The following is a 15,528-nucleotide window of genomic DNA, read 5'->3' as shown; positions in this document are numbered from 1 at the left end:
GCTGTGGGTTTGAATCCAAGCCCTGTCACTTACTAGCTGTGTGACTCAGTTTCTTCAACTGTAAAATGAGAATGATGGTAATAATAGTTTATAAAGTTTGTGCAAATTACAACACTTAAAATGCTTAGAAAGGTTTAATAAATATTAGTTCTTATTGCTTGAAAAAAAGCCTTGTTTATGTTCTCCTCATTAGATAGGAATTCTGGAAAGATTAGAGGAGAAACTTGAATCTCGTTGAAAGCAAGGTCTTTGTTTTACTCTTCATTTCCCAGCTAGCCCAGCATAGGGCCTGACCACGTTGGCACTCAGCGGATGCCCTTTGGAGGAGTAAAAAGGGTGGGAGATAACTGCGGGCATCTGTCTTCACAGGGCAGTGCCAACGACACGTGGGAACACATTCATGGCAGTTTAAGGGCTGGCTTCCCTTCGGATACACTATTCACAGCACAGTATCGCACCTAATAACCTGAGCCTTGGCATGGAAAACCTCTTGTTCCCAGAGTTCAGCAGGTTCTGAAACTGAGCAGAGCAGGTTTCCAAAAGCTTCATGCCCTGCGTAAGATGCCAGCTGAGAACATGGTGTGGGCTGCCTCTGGAGGGCAGGAAGGGGAGCTAGGGAGAAGTTATAGAGATGAAAATGAAAGAATCAACACACAGACACGTGCGTGCTATACACACGTGCACAGTTTGAGCTCACAGAACTGTTTAATTGTGTCCAGGTGAGCACATGTGGATTTATTATGCTCCAGTCTGGAGAAAGCACCATTTTTAATTAAAGAAGTAGCCCAGAGCATGGGAACAAAGAAAAAAATGTTTCTTCTATGAGCAGCTAGACCTCAACCAAATTCAGCCCCTTTTTCTCCTTTCACATTAGGTCCAACAAGATGGTATGCAAAAGCGACCATCATCCACTCTCCTATCCCCATACCAGAAAACTTTCGCTGCCCTTCGATAATACATGATTAGGATGACTGTCTCTGAACGCCATGAGTTGGCTCCATGTTCCTAATCTCACCTGGCATTTCATCACCCACACAGCCAGAGGCAAAGCGGAGAAATGGGGCCCATCCTGGCAAAGGAGAACTAAGTACACAGGTATTCACGAGACTAGAGATGGTGAAAGGGATCAAGACAGCCATGTGACAACTTTCTGAACACAGAAGTACAGCCTCCCCTTCCACTGCTCTCTCAGCAATCAGCTTATTCCTTAGACTGCACAGTTTCTGAATCTTCCTGTGGCTGCATGAAGGTACTGGCACCGATTTCAGTGGAAAGCCCTCTTCAGCACCCACAAAAAACAGAAGAGAACAGAGGTGTGGGTGTTACCACAACACAGAAGGTATACTAAATGTTCCAGGAAAATGAGGCAGAGAAGAAAGGTGTGGGGACAACATTTATTGATTACCCCCCATCACAATAGTCCTGGCACTAGGCCTTTATGTGGATAGTGTCACACCCCCTTTGCATGAAAGGAAACTGAGGCTGGCAAAGGCAGCTGCAAAGTAATCACCTGCCCCTAACATCATTCCCATTTCTTTTCAATTACACCATCTATCAAGAAATCACAGGCAGCATGTTTGCTCATCTGTCAAAGCTGAACGGCAGCTCTCTTTGAAAGAAAACACCATGTTAGGGCCAGACACGACTTAGGAGGCTCTAACTCAGGCTGTCTGAGCCATGACTGCCTGCTCCCACCTTGAGCCCACCTCCTGCCTCGTCCCTTCCCCACCACACTGTACCTGAGGAACTTGTTGAGGTCCCCATGCTTCATGTACTCGAAGACCATGATGAGTGGGTCGCCCTCCACACAGACGCCATAGAACTTGACAATGTGCTCATGCTGGAGGTTGGTCAGCAGCTCGGCCTCACGGTGGAAGTCCTTGCGTGCGTTGTCACTAGCGTCCTTCAGCGTCTGGTGATGAGGGGCAGAGAGGGGAGAAAACCAGCATATGTTAAATGAAGAATGTCAAAGGGAGGTTACGTGGAGAAGGAATTACTTTGGTGGGCCCTGAGGTTCCTGGATGGGAAGGAAATTCAACTCACTAATTACACAAAAGATTAAAAAATGGCCTCATTTCTGAGAAAATAATGTTTGTATTAATAACTGAGGAAAAGTCTCTCATGGGTATGCAGAGATTTACAGTTCAAAGCACATGCACAGATGTTACCTCATTAAGTTATGGACACAAGTGCTTTAGAGTCTTCATCCCTTTTAGCCCTGGTCTAGGCCCAGCTATTACCACGGACTTGTCTCCCATTTTGGTGCCTGTGGTGCTTTTTAGGATGCAATGTGCACCTCACCTCTGCTCACATAACCTTTTAAAAACTTTATATTACGGCAATATCCAGTAGGGAGAAGAGCCTAAGAAGCTCTCATGTACCCATGTTCCAGCTTTGACAAGGGTCATTTTGCCAGTTTCATCTGGCAAACTCTAAAAAGTCTTTCCCAATGGTACCCACACACACACTTCTGGCTCAGGAAACATCCGTGCTAGCAGGCCAGCTACAGTGCCAGGATGAAGATGTCCAGGATCGCGCCAGCCTTTTGTTCTTGGCTCAGACCACTCTGACACCACGGTGTCATAGCAGGGCAAAGCTGGCATTTGTTGATGCCACGCACATGTGCTGAGCTCCTGTCCTGTGCCAGTCACTGAGCCAGAGCTATGGTGGCATCAAAAAGACATGGACCCAAATCCTGGCCTTGGGCACCCATACCCAAATAGGGAAATAAGTCGCATATGATAAGTCAAGCTTAAAACACAATGTCCTAAATGAACTGGTGCCCCTGCATCTCAGTCCAGCTTGATTTATTCTTGACACGCCTCTCTGGAAACTTATGCATCCACCTTATGAAACATCTGTAGCTGCCCCAATGACACCAAGCCTCACTTCCCTGTCCCTACACACATCCACCCCTCTGCCTGGAATGTTGACTCAAGCATGTACAGTGTTGGAGGATGAATAATGCCTCCCTAAGTGTGTCCATATCTTAATCCCTGGAACGCATGAATATATTACCTTACACAGCAAAAGAAGCTTTGCAGGTGTGATTAAGTTAAGGATCCTGTCGTGCAAGATTATCCTGGATTACCAGAGTGGGCCCAACATCATCCTAAGCAAGCGTATTTGGGAGAGAGGGGCGGGAGGATCAAGAAGAGAAGACGTAAGGATAGAAGCAGAGGTCAGAGAGGACAGAAGATACTATGCTGCTGACTTTGAATATGGAAGAAGAGGCCACAAGCCGAAAAATACAGGCAGCTTCTAAAACCTGGAAAAGATTAGGAAATTGATTCTACCCTAGAACCTCCAGAAGGATCCAGACTTGTCGACATCTTGACTTTAGCTTGGTAAAGCTGGTTTTCAATGTCTGGCCAACAGAATTGTGAGATAAATAATTTGTGTTGTTTTCAGCCACTGAGTTGACAGTAATTTGTTAACAGCATCCATAGGAAACTAATGCAGCTGGTTAACACCTAACAGTCCTCCAGGACTGGGCTTAGGTATCACCTTTCTGAGAAATGTTCCCTGACCTTCTCATTACTGTTACAGCCTCTCCGCCCCAGGCTAGGTTGGATGACCCTCGCTGGTACACCTCATACTTAATTTGTGTCATATCATTGGCAACAGTAAATTCAAATTGCATGTTTACTTGATTATCTCTGGTACAGATGGTGAGCTCCACAAGCCTTCTCTCTCTGCATTGTCAGCATGGGGCACAGTGTCAGGCACATGGCAAGTCTTCAGCAGAGGGTTGTAGAATAAATAATCAAGGCCACAAGGAGCAAACATAAGAGCAAAAGAGGGATTCAGAAAGGCAGCAAACACTTCAATTGAGGGACAAAGAAGAGGAAAACCCAGAGGACTCCTCTTGGTAGAGGTGGCATATGAGTGTATGGATACTTTTACCAGGGGACTGCAATCAGTCATTATCAAAGTCAGACTGCAAATGTGAACACCACATTCGCTTAAATTGGAACAGAATGAAAGCACAGCCATCCACCAGGTGCGGACCCAGTGTAAGACTGCACACCACATCCTGTGTTGAGGAGCACTGTCAGATGCCTGGTGGTCATTTGTAGCTCATTGCCTCAAACCACTCTCCCTGTGGGGACACTCCTGACTGGGACAACCTGTAGACCTCGGGATGTGCCACAGGTCAAGTTCCTGGAGAGCAGATAGAGATTAACAGACAGGACATTGACTAGGGCATGCTCTTGGGATTAATACCTGTGGGAACAACTGGGCAGAAGATGAAGTCAAGGTGTAATGCAGTCTCCACAGAGCCTTATCTGACCCTAGAGGATGACCCTTCAGAGTTGTCCTGAGTAGAGGGCCAATGGGGCTGAGCCATTACAACCCCTTATCAATCCGCCATCCACTGGGGGCCACCCTAGGAAGGAAGTGTGACTGTGAGAGGATTTGCTGAGCCCTCCCAGGAAGCTGGCAGCGGAGGACTGTCTGTCGCAGCTCTTCCAGTGAGCAGGGGAACAGAACCAGGTGGTTCAAGATTGAGTCTCCACAGGATGAGTTTGCAATATGCAGTATACCACGCCTGGGGCTGCTCTCCACACAGGAGGGCACAGGTGAATAGGCAGGGCCTGCCTCACATCCGCCACATGGAAACACTAGATGGCAGAGGTAGCAGCAAGAGCCCAAAGTCTTTTCTGCTATCACCCTCACTCGGAATCTAGCAGTTTCACTAACTGCCTTTGGCAGAATTCAAAGCTTTCTCCGCAGTGGTGACCTGACTCAAGGAGACAAACTACCAGTCTAGTTTTCATTAGGCTGTTAATTCTCATGCCTTTAAGCAGTTAATTTTCATGCCCAATTCTGAAGATACCATTAGAAAAAAAGGGTCTGGTGGTGGGGTTTCCTATTCCTACTTCAGTAAATGGTTTTCTAAGAGGTGTCTCTTAAAAGTACCACCAGTTCTGCTTTGAACAGTGAAAAGATTTGGGCCAGCAAGTGCCCAGAGAAGCCATCAAATTTTCATAGGTCCATTTCCATGGAAACTGTACATTTCTTCACTTCATCTCAAAATGAACAGTGGCCAAGAATCTAGGATCTGAAGTTCTGCTCCCTTGAAGCTCCAGAAACTGGGCTTGTACCACCTAAACCAAACTCCTCTTAACTCTGTTGCACAGGGAGGAGTGAGGGGCTTATGTTGGTGACTTGTGTAGGTTGGTTTTATCCATAAGCATGTTTTTATCCTTTTTAAAAAAAAATCTACCTACTGTTTTGTTTTACTGGACTTCTATGTACAAAAATAGCAGAGGAGGCAAAGATACAAACATGAAGGAGATGACATTGTCATCAGCTGGATCTTTCCCCTGAGTCCACAGAACAAACTACACACATCTGAACATTTCTCCCACTTGGACTTGCATTACGGATTTGAATATGTGTCTCCACTACTTCCTTTGACAGCAGAAGTGTGTTGTGTTCATCTGTTTATTGCTGGCCGCATCGCCCAGTGTGAGGCAACAAAAGAACCCCTGACCCATGAGGTCTGTGTAAACCAGAGGTAAAAGGGCATTAGAAAGGAATGAACCATGAATTCTCATCTGGAAAGAACAGAGCCCCAAGTAAGGAACAGAAATAAAGGAAGTGCCAGGAAAAGCAAGCAGGTAGGAGAATGCAAGCTGGATGGGGGCCCTTTCCAATGCACTTTGTCCTGAAAAGCTGGCCCCAAGTGTTCGTGTTCTCCTTCCAGTCAAAAGACAGATCTTCACAATGGTGGTGCTCAAATCAAAGGAACGCTAATTTAAAATCAGAAGATCCAGTTCAAATCCTGGCCCTGCTCTGGACCTCTCTGAACTCCAGCTTTCTCCTCTGTAGAGTGAGGGTAAAAATGTCATCTACTTCACAGGACCACTGGGAGGATTGGGTGAGACAGTGTAAGTTGTTATGCCTTCCAGAGTCCCTGTATAAAGTAATGTTTGGGAAATTTGCATTTGAAAACACAATGAGGCATGTGTTCAGTTTGCTCACACGAGGACCCAACAAGGACAAAAGGTTCATGGCTCAGGTTGGGGCCAGTGCTAGGCCCAAGAGCAGTATTGCTCCTGATGCTGCCACCATTTCCCTCCCAAAGGCCCTTGAACCCTGCAATGTTTTCTAAGGATCCAGTCTTTTTACTTAGAGGCTACTCTGAGTCTCTGAGATAGGTGTATGTGTAAGCCCTTGATGTGTCTTTAACAGTGAGTTGGAGAAGGTGATGGGACACATTTAAGTTATTATCACAAGGCATGAACGAATTCTGAATGTAATCTTTCTTCTCGAGTTTTAGCTATGTAGTGTTGATGCAAATACTGCAGTGTGCTTGTGTGTGTGGGGGGGGTGTGAAGTGGGGGTGGGGAATGCCACACAGTGTGGTAGAGGAGTAGGCTGGGAGAGAAGACAAAAAGATAGAATTTTCCTTGGGACAGGGGACAAAAACTGACAGAGTTAACAAGCATCTAATATTTCTATTTTCCAAAAGCAAACTACTAAGGAAAGAGAGTTCACTTTTTCTTTAATTTCAAAAGATGTGCTTCAGGAACATTTTCAGACTTAAGAGAGAATATTTCACTATTCATGGGGCAAATGCATCTACAAACTTGGCTTCATCCTATGTGCCCATCCATTTTTGCATGTTGGATTCTTTCTCTAAATTATGATTCAATTCTATTTTAAGAGATTCAGAAAATAGAGTGGTAACGAGTTGGGCAAAATCATCTTCTGAATTTGGCACTCTAAGGACAGAATTTTTCTAAGGGTGGAACCATAGCCAGACAGCAATCAGAAGTTGGAAAAATCCTTCTATCAACTCTATTTATAAAAATCATCTCTGGTTTAGTACCATGGCTGACTGTCATTCTACTCAATTAAGGGAGGTTTGGCTTTGGCTGGTTTTTGGAGTCCCTTGGCAATGGACATGAGGTGGCAGCCTCTCTCCCTGACAATTCCCTCCATTTAAGTTTCATTTTGACAGGCATGTTTGCCCCATCATTGAGCATTGCTATTTTCTTACTCCTAGTGTCTGCTTTGTAACTTCATTTCTTCTTATTCCTGTGAATTTCCTGACACCCCAAAGCCTCCAGCCTTTCTGAAGACACTCTCAAGGGAGCGGTCCCATCCGGAGCTAACGTGAGCTCCTGCCTGGTGCACACATTGATTTAGAGCTGGAGGAATGGAGCAGCAGGAAATAAACTTCAGCACAGAACTGAGAAGTTACTGAAGTAAAGTAGAAGAAAAGGAAAATAATATTCATCTGAAATGCTTCCGCCAAATAATAAAGCTAACAGGAAGCTAGTACAGGAGAGCTTATTTAGAATCATCGTGTTATTGGATGTTGTAGGACATGACAAATGGTGATGAATTTCAAAATGTACATGGTTTAGGAGACACAAGGTAAGACAGAGATGATGTCCTTTTCTTTATACTGACCTTAAATTCTTCTCTTATACTTTTTAGAGTATACAGACACAGAGTTAAAGATTTTTAAAAAGAAGAGACTATTCTTGGAAGACCTCCCTATGCCCTTGCCCACCACCATGCTTAAAACATAGACGGCAATGAGTGATCTCCCATATGAGGCAACCAAATGCATGAGAATGTTTGTTAACACGCCCAAGTCTTTCTGGGTCAGGATCTTTGGGTCAAGATCTGTTACTAAGGGAGACTCTTACTCTTTTGATATCTTCTAGACCTGCATTGTCCAAAATGCAAACCAACAGCCACGTGTGGCTAATAGTCATTTAAAATATGACTAGTGCAAATTGGGATGTGCTGTGAGTATAAAACACCAAATTCTGAAAACTCGGTATCAAAATATCTCATTAATATGTTGAAGTAATAATATTTAGACACGTTGAGTTAAATGAAATATATTAATAAAATTAGTTTTACCTATTTTTTTCTTTTTTGTTATGTATACTAAGAAATTTTAAAGTGCAAATGTGGCTTGCAATTGTAGTTCATGTTATACTTCCACTGGAAGCACTGTTCTATAAAAGCCGCCTCATTAGGCTACTAATGGGTTGACCTGCTTTCTTGGGAATGTTAAGAAGCAATGCTAGACTGAAACAGAATTAAGACAGACATCATTCTTGTAACATTCTTACAGGCAATGGTTAGCCAAATATTTAGAGTAAGCTGCAGTTACACTGCTGCATGATTCTTCTAACTTTTGGTCCTCCTCTAAAGAAAGGTAGAGGGACCTTCAACAAATTCTTATAAAATGAACATTGGAGGACTATATTTTAATAAATTCAGAAATAGGAAGATTTCATAAAAATAAAATCTTAGAAACTAAGGAGAATATAATAGGTGCCTCCCCCATGTTCCTACAAATGTAAAAAACAAATTAAATCATTGTAAGAAAATAATAATGATGACACTCAGATAGTGCTCACTATGTACTAGAAACCAACACTCTGTGCATATCAACTCAATCATATATAGCTGGCCTTTGCGAGGAAGGGCTTTAATTATGTACGAAGTGACAGCCTCAAATACAAGATTTATAGCCAGGGTGTTGATTGCTGCTATATCTATTTTTCATAGCTGTGCTCACTTTAATGGTTCAGAATCTAACAATTTGACTATCCAGTTATAAACATGAGGCTAAATTCTAACTCACATATTTTTAAATACTTTCAATAACCTGGGGGACAAAACTGATGGTTTATGTGTGCATATTACATCAAGTTGCATATTACAAATGCTAAGCCTTGGGGAGATATGAAACTAACTGATAGAGAAATATTGACCAAAAGAGTGAATTAGAAGTTGGCCTTCAATATGGAAAACTGCAATATATTTACAGGCTTTAAATATGTCAGTGTACAGTTGTCTGAGTCAATTTTACCAGCTACACAGGAACTGGAGGAGCATGTAGACTGTGACTCCACTGTGAGTTGAGCTATCATGTTAACATTGATTCAAAAGCGACACAACCACCACAGTGCACCCATTCTGGAGGTGCAGAGGTGTGACATGAACCCTCCAACTACGTTTGGTACCAGATTGGTCCTCAACAGAGTGAAATGCACTGTTTTGGGTATAGCATTTCTGAAAAGATGAAGACAAACTAGAGATAGAGCAGGGAAGAGGGTTAACAAAACAAAAAAGTAGATCTCCTGTCAAAGGTTAAAAGTTGAAGTTATTGGGACTTAATAACTGGGGCCTACCTGACTCAAGTGCAGGAGGGATTCTTACAGGGGAATGCTGCTCTCCATTCTACAGTGCATGTGAGCATGCACATGTGTACACACACACACACATACCAGGGAAGAATGCACTTGTACTAAAAAACAATAGAAATCAATGAAGCAATGTCTGGACCATTAAGATGGTTAAATCTTTTAACTAGCCACCATTAAAAGTTCTACAGCTTCTGTTCCTGGAGACAAGTAAAGATGCAATTGATAGTACTTTGTGCAACATTATGTCCATTGTTAGGGCAACAATGACAAAAGTTCTTTTAAATACACTAATCTTGTTACCACCCATTTCCATTTTGCAGGAACAAGGATTTACATGTCAGTATAAATGGAGAAATGGAGGGGAAGCACAGGAAGTGGGAGGAATGGGAGAGGGATTCCACATTAATCAAGGTGTGAGTATGAATATGATGACTGTCAAACACACACACACACAAAACAGAAAGACTGAAAGAAAATAGCCATCTGTCTCAGAAATAAACTTGCCTCGGTGGAGCACTTGAGTCGATGAATGCTTGATGCACTTTACCAATTATGAATTGTTTTGCCATTCCAGAATTGGAGAGAATGAGCTTTCCTTTTCAAGCCTCTATTCTGTCTTTAAACATATTCTGAGACAACTGGCTCTTAGTTACTTCTCTCCCATAGGTGGTCTCATCTGTGCATGTGAATTCTTTGGCTGGACCACAGATAGGGTCGCCTGGCATAAAGACTAAGGGGAATAACTGGACATATAGTATTTTCCTTCTTGAGGAATCTGACTGTAATAGAGACCATGTGAGCAGCAGCTGGCACGGAAGCTGCAGTCAAACCTTAGAGAACAGCAGAGATGAGAGAGAGCTACACTACATTAGCAAGGAAGCCTAGAGGACGATCCCTGGTGTCTTGCTGAGAGAGTGAAGAAGGGACAGTTATAGGGCTACCTCAAGTCCTGAGGGAACTTTTGGATCCCACTTATTCCCGTCACAATGAGGCCTAGCTGCCCTGCAGTTTGGCTATCACATCTTTAATATCCTTTTGTAAAATCAATGCCCCACTTTCAGTCATGTGTGTTGGGTAGAGTTAGTTCAGTCTTTCATTTCCAGGGATATGCATGTGACTTGGGCTTGGATAATCAGAATATTCTATTCCCTTGGCCATAAGTCCTGGTGACACAACTGAAGGCAAGCCAGTAAGAGTCAGCCCTTGGACTTTTAGACTTTTGCATATTTGTTGGGAAAGAAAAGCTTTCTTTTGGGTTGCTAGGTTGGCAGGGCCTAAGCCCAGGGCCATTACTGCCAAATCTTTACTATGGCATCAAAAGAACTTGCCTGAGAATTCAGTCAATATAGAGGAAAGCAGGGCTGAGAGAGAGAGAGAGAGAGAGAAGGAGGGAGGAAGGAAGGAAGGAAAGAAGGAAGGAAGGAAGGAAGGAAGGAAGGAAGGAAGGAAGGAAGGGGAGAGAGAAAGAAAGAAAGAAAGAAAGAAAGAAAGAAAGAAAGAAAGAAAGAAAGAAAGAAAGAAAGAAAGAAAAAGAAAGAAGGAGAGAGAAAGGACTAATTCCCTGGAATTTGCAGTGCTGGAAGCTAGGATACCAGTAGCAGGGTTTACCATTACCTTGAGTAAATAAATTCCCTTTTCTGCTTAAACCATCTTGAATTAGTTTCCAATGAACATTATACTGCTCTTCTCCTCAAAGCTGATTGTGTTTTACTAAAGTCAAAGCCCTCACTTCAAGATCCAGTTTTCCTTATTTCTACTTATTCTCTTGAATTACATTTTCACTTGGAGAACATGTATCTCTAATCTACATGCAGATGAGAACCACTAACACATTCCTTTGTATTATTTCATAAGTGGTATTGTGTTCAATTTTCTCAATTTAGTTTATCAGGGCATGTGTAAAATTTGATAAACAAAAGTGTGGTGCACAACGGACAAGAGGAAACCTGAGTTTTAGCCCCAGGTGTGACATTAAATGACCTCCTGCAAGCTATGTGCCTTTGGGTGGGTCATTTATCTCCTCTGGGTTCCTGCTTCCCCATCGGCAAAATGTGGGATTTAGGCTAAAGAATATCAGTAATAGCTCTATGTATCTGTACAGTGATTCGATCATTTCTAAAATAATTCTTCATTAGATTACATTGTTCTATACAAATTATCTTTACAGTTCCTCTCAGCTATAAAATTCTGTGAATATCAATAGCTCATCAAATCATTTCCTTAACCTAGACATGCCAACTGCCAACTCATTACTTTTTCTATAGTCTATCTGTCCATTCATTTAGCCATCCATCCCTTTGTTCATTTAACAAGCATTTACTGCATGTTACACATATTAGGCCATGTGCTCAAAGACATGGTTCCCACCCTCACGAATAAGCCACTCCAGTGGAGGAGACAGACATTCATGCCACTGATTAAATAAGCCCATGAACACATATATAACTACCGACCTCAACAAATGCCATAAAGGACAAGTAGAGATGCCTTCAGAGCATATAATAGGGGTGACCTGACCTAGATGGGGGAACAGGTAACGGGAAGTCTCCCCAAAGAAAAGCACCTTGAACTGAGAGCTGATGGGTCGGGTCGGATGGAGTTGTGTGGACCAAGGGGCTAGGCTAGGGGCCTCCAGACAGGGAACAGCAGCAGTGTGTTGGGTGGCACTTGTGGCTGCTTCAGGGTAATGTGCCAGAGGGCTTATCAATCAACTCTTCCAAAATCCTTGGTGAAAAAAGTTATCATTAGGTCCTCTGCTAACAAGAAGATGTTCAGAAACATGAAAAGCAAAAATTCTAAGTTAGATCCCAAAGAAAGTCCTTCTGAACTTAGGTTTCATCATCTCTCATCGCCTCAAGTGTTCCTGTTCGGCACCTCTCACTGACTTTAACTCACACCTCGAGGGAGTCATTTGACTTGCCCAGGTCTTGGTTTTTTTCATCCATCACATATGAAACTTGGGTTATATACATGATTTCTAAGGGCTCTCTCGTATTTAGCAGTTGGTGTTTCTAGAAATTCACCTAAGTTAATGGAGAGGGGAAGAAGAGGCCATCAATCCATCAGTATTTGTGGCTGTATTTAAAAAAACAAAAATTAGCATGCATTCATAATGCAATAAAAATGTTGTAGGAATTCTAACTATTGAAATGGAGGTTGGATAGCACCAAAAATAGCTAATGCATCTAATGCAGGGAAACTACAGTAAAAGGTTTCCTTGATAATTGAGGTACTTAAAGGTAAAGTAACTCATTTTGATCAAAGACTGGTTTCTTTGCGTCTTATCCTTTCTGTGGGTTCTTCAATTGTAATTCAGTGTAAAGAGAGAACTGGTTGACAAATCCATTTCACTAAAAAAAAGCAAAGGTCATCCAAAAATATCCAGAAAAGGGTAATCGAGTTGAATCCAAACATGCAGATACTCTAATGGGAGAGGCAAGCTCCACCTCCATGTGCCCTTGAGTGCCTGCACATGCCTTAGCTTCATTTCCATCTTAAACTGGCTCCTGTGGATCCCTCAAGCTCATAAATCACTTGGAGCAGACAACACCTGAATTTACAGGAACCTGACATTTGTCAGTCTGAATGCACAGCCTTAGATTTCAAACCAGTCAGTTCCTTCCAGAGAAGGAAAAAGGACAATAGCTGCTATTTCTTAGCATGCATAATCAATGCTGCAGGGGTTGCTAGGCAACGGGCAGAAAGACATCCCTGGGTGCCTCCAATGGAAGAAGAGCAGCCCTGGCAGCCACTCCTCAGAGGTGACAGGCTGTGCAGGCTCTGGAAGCTGTGTCCAGTTTGTTTAACTCCTTAGAAAAATTCTTTTATTCTGGTTGGGACTGAACCTTAGAATCTTCCTCCCAGCCTCATTAGATAGTCTTTGAACAGACTTCCAATTGGCCCACAGCCCTAACAATGAGCAGGTCAGGCTGGCAGGCTGGCAAGAGGCAGCTCCATGAAAGGTCCCTGTGCTGTTTTGATCCAATTCATCCTGGGGGCCGTGGAAGGTCTGACTTGCTCTGGCATGGCTGCAGCCTCTGGATCCCAGAAAGTTAAAATGGGCACCCTCTCGGAAGCTTGTGATCATGCTAGCAAACATAAGCAAAGCCTCTGATACCAGCAAAAATGCACATTCAAAGTCAGTGAAATGAGACTTCCTAGGTGTGTGACCTTGAAGCTGGAATGAATTTTTAAGTTGTAGGTGTTTTGTCCTCTGCTTGAGATAGTAGTTTCATTGGAATTTTAAGAAGGGGACTAGCAAACAGAAGGAGTCAGAATTTGATAAAAGGGCAGATCCATTTGTTTTGTTTTGTACAACAGTGTTAACTAAAGAACAAACACTCCTCATAGGCCATTAACTTGCAGACACTTATTTGGCAAAGCCAGGAACTGCATGAGGACTGGGCTCTGGGTTTGGGTCAGGGGTATGATCAGGGCCATGACTAGGATTTAAACCAGAGAGAAGTCTCACTGATAACAGTGGTGAGAGATATGCCCAGGTGGCAGCACGCTGTGGGCAGGACAGCCAGCTACACGTGGCTGTCGCAAGCTAATCCCTTGTCATTACTGGCCCAAGTCCTGATGTCCCATCTTAGCATGTATTTGGGAAGAAATGTAACATAGGAGCTGACAGTGCCTGGGCTTTGCTATGCAACACCCTTTCCTCAAGGGCACCAGAAGAAGCACAGAGAGGCAGGCACAGAATAAGGAATGATACTAAGGTGAAAGGTTGTACCAAGAAATTTTGTGCATCTATATATTTGGCTGAGGTCTCTCAGCTATTCCTACACTGTCACCTAGGATTCCTTAACCTCCCAGGATTTTCTCATATTCAAAGCCTCTCACCTTGTGACCCCATGAAGTGAATTCAGAGTCTGAAGGCTTGACTGAGCTCCCTGGTGGCCCCCAAATAGCAGTGGGAAACATGGGCCCAGAACAGAAATCCACGGTGTTCAGTCTCTTTGTCTATAACACATGGCTGGATCAGAATTAGATGTTCCCCAAGCTTCTTCTAGTTCTAACATTTTATCAGTCTATGAATCTACAAAAATAGAGGCACCTTTTGGTCTTATTTATCCAAAGAGAAAAAAAAAAAGTTAGCAGAAGAAGAAAGCAAAGACTGAAGATTTAACACTGCCAAATGTTCTGAACATTTTGTGTTTTAAAAATAACAAACTTTTTGAGTAAATGAAAGAGGAAGCAAGAGCAGGGATTAAACATTCCCAAAGTCACTGAGGAATTCTTACTTCACACCTTGACCACGGGACCTCACCCTTCTTTTATGTCTCCTTTCCTCTCTCTTCTCCTCCATCCCACCCCACCCCACTTGCTCTCTTAGTGAGATAATGCTTATTTGATAACTACTACATGTATCCTTCCTGGGAAGATCTGACCTTTATTCACTCCAAAGTGCAGATTTTAGGAGCTTTTTCTGAGAGTCTAGGAGTACGGATGCTGCTCCACTTACTTTTGATGACAAGAAAAGCAAATGCAGTTTTCATCTGAATGGACTTGGACAGAATCTGTGTTTAGTCTGCAGGACGGGTAAGCTCAAGAATAATTTTCTCTCTCCTCAGTTACCCATTTTGTATATACTGAAGTACTTGAATGTTAAGTACAACAGTAACAAAATATATATTTGATTAAAAAAAATTAAGTTGGCCTGCTATAACTAGTAAACAAATACCATCCATACACATATTGTGTACTTGGCAGAAACAAAGGAACATACAAACAAAAAACAACCCCAAGTTTAATCATCTTACATTAAGTCAAGAATCCACATATTTTTATATTAGCTATGTCCACATTCATTTGCCACTTAATTCATTTTATAAATATTTGCCTCTTTGAAGTGTTTTCCATATGTTATTCAATGCCTTTGTGAGTTTTTTAATTTCAACAATACATATGTAAAAGATCTACAGAACTTTTTGTGTTATTTTTGTTCAATCTTCTGTTTTAGAGAACTCGGTGGAAATTTTACCCTCTTCAATAATTTTTATCTTACTGAAAATCAGGTCTCCTTTTTGAGTTTCTGAGAAAATGGCTATGATGAAGGAATTTCAGGCTTTCTTGTTTTAGTAAAATCTTGCACCTGCCAGGGGCACAGAATCCACAAGAAATACCATGCACCCCAGGATGAGCTCATGCCTGCACTGTGTACAGCCCTGGGGCCTTGGGAACATCTGGGAGGGACAAGGTAGAGTATAATAGGTCGCAGCAGAACAGAGGCTGAGAGGGAGTGAACTCCGCAGTCTCCCTTCAGAACGTCAACATAAGACAAGGCCCAGCTGAGCTGAGCACAAGCACCAAGCAATCTGAGGAGCCAGGTTGAGTC

The 15,528-nt window shown here is 42.7% G+C and overlaps 1 protein-coding gene across 3 annotated transcripts in view; it reads right to left on the bottom strand.

Moving 5' to 3' along the window:
• Positions 1–15,528, bottom strand: part of NTRK2 (neurotrophic receptor tyrosine kinase 2) — a 331,044-nt gene that overhangs the window by 73,260 nt on the left and 242,256 nt on the right. For all 3 annotated transcript variants that reach the window (XM_028506291.2, XM_028506288.2, XM_036021790.1), the window contains one exon: positions 1,740–1,912. In XM_028506291.2, coding sequence (XP_028362092.1) covers positions 1,740–1,912 — 173 coding nt within the window. The remainder of the gene's footprint in view (positions 1–1,739; positions 1,913–15,528) is intronic.

This window comes from Phyllostomus discolor, chromosome 3 (assembly GCF_004126475.2).
Source record: "Phyllostomus discolor isolate MPI-MPIP mPhyDis1 chromosome 3, mPhyDis1.pri.v3, whole genome shotgun sequence".
Taxonomy (NCBI): domain Eukaryota; kingdom Metazoa; phylum Chordata; class Mammalia; order Chiroptera; family Phyllostomidae; genus Phyllostomus; species Phyllostomus discolor.
This window is presented reverse-complemented; position numbering and strand designations above follow the sequence as displayed.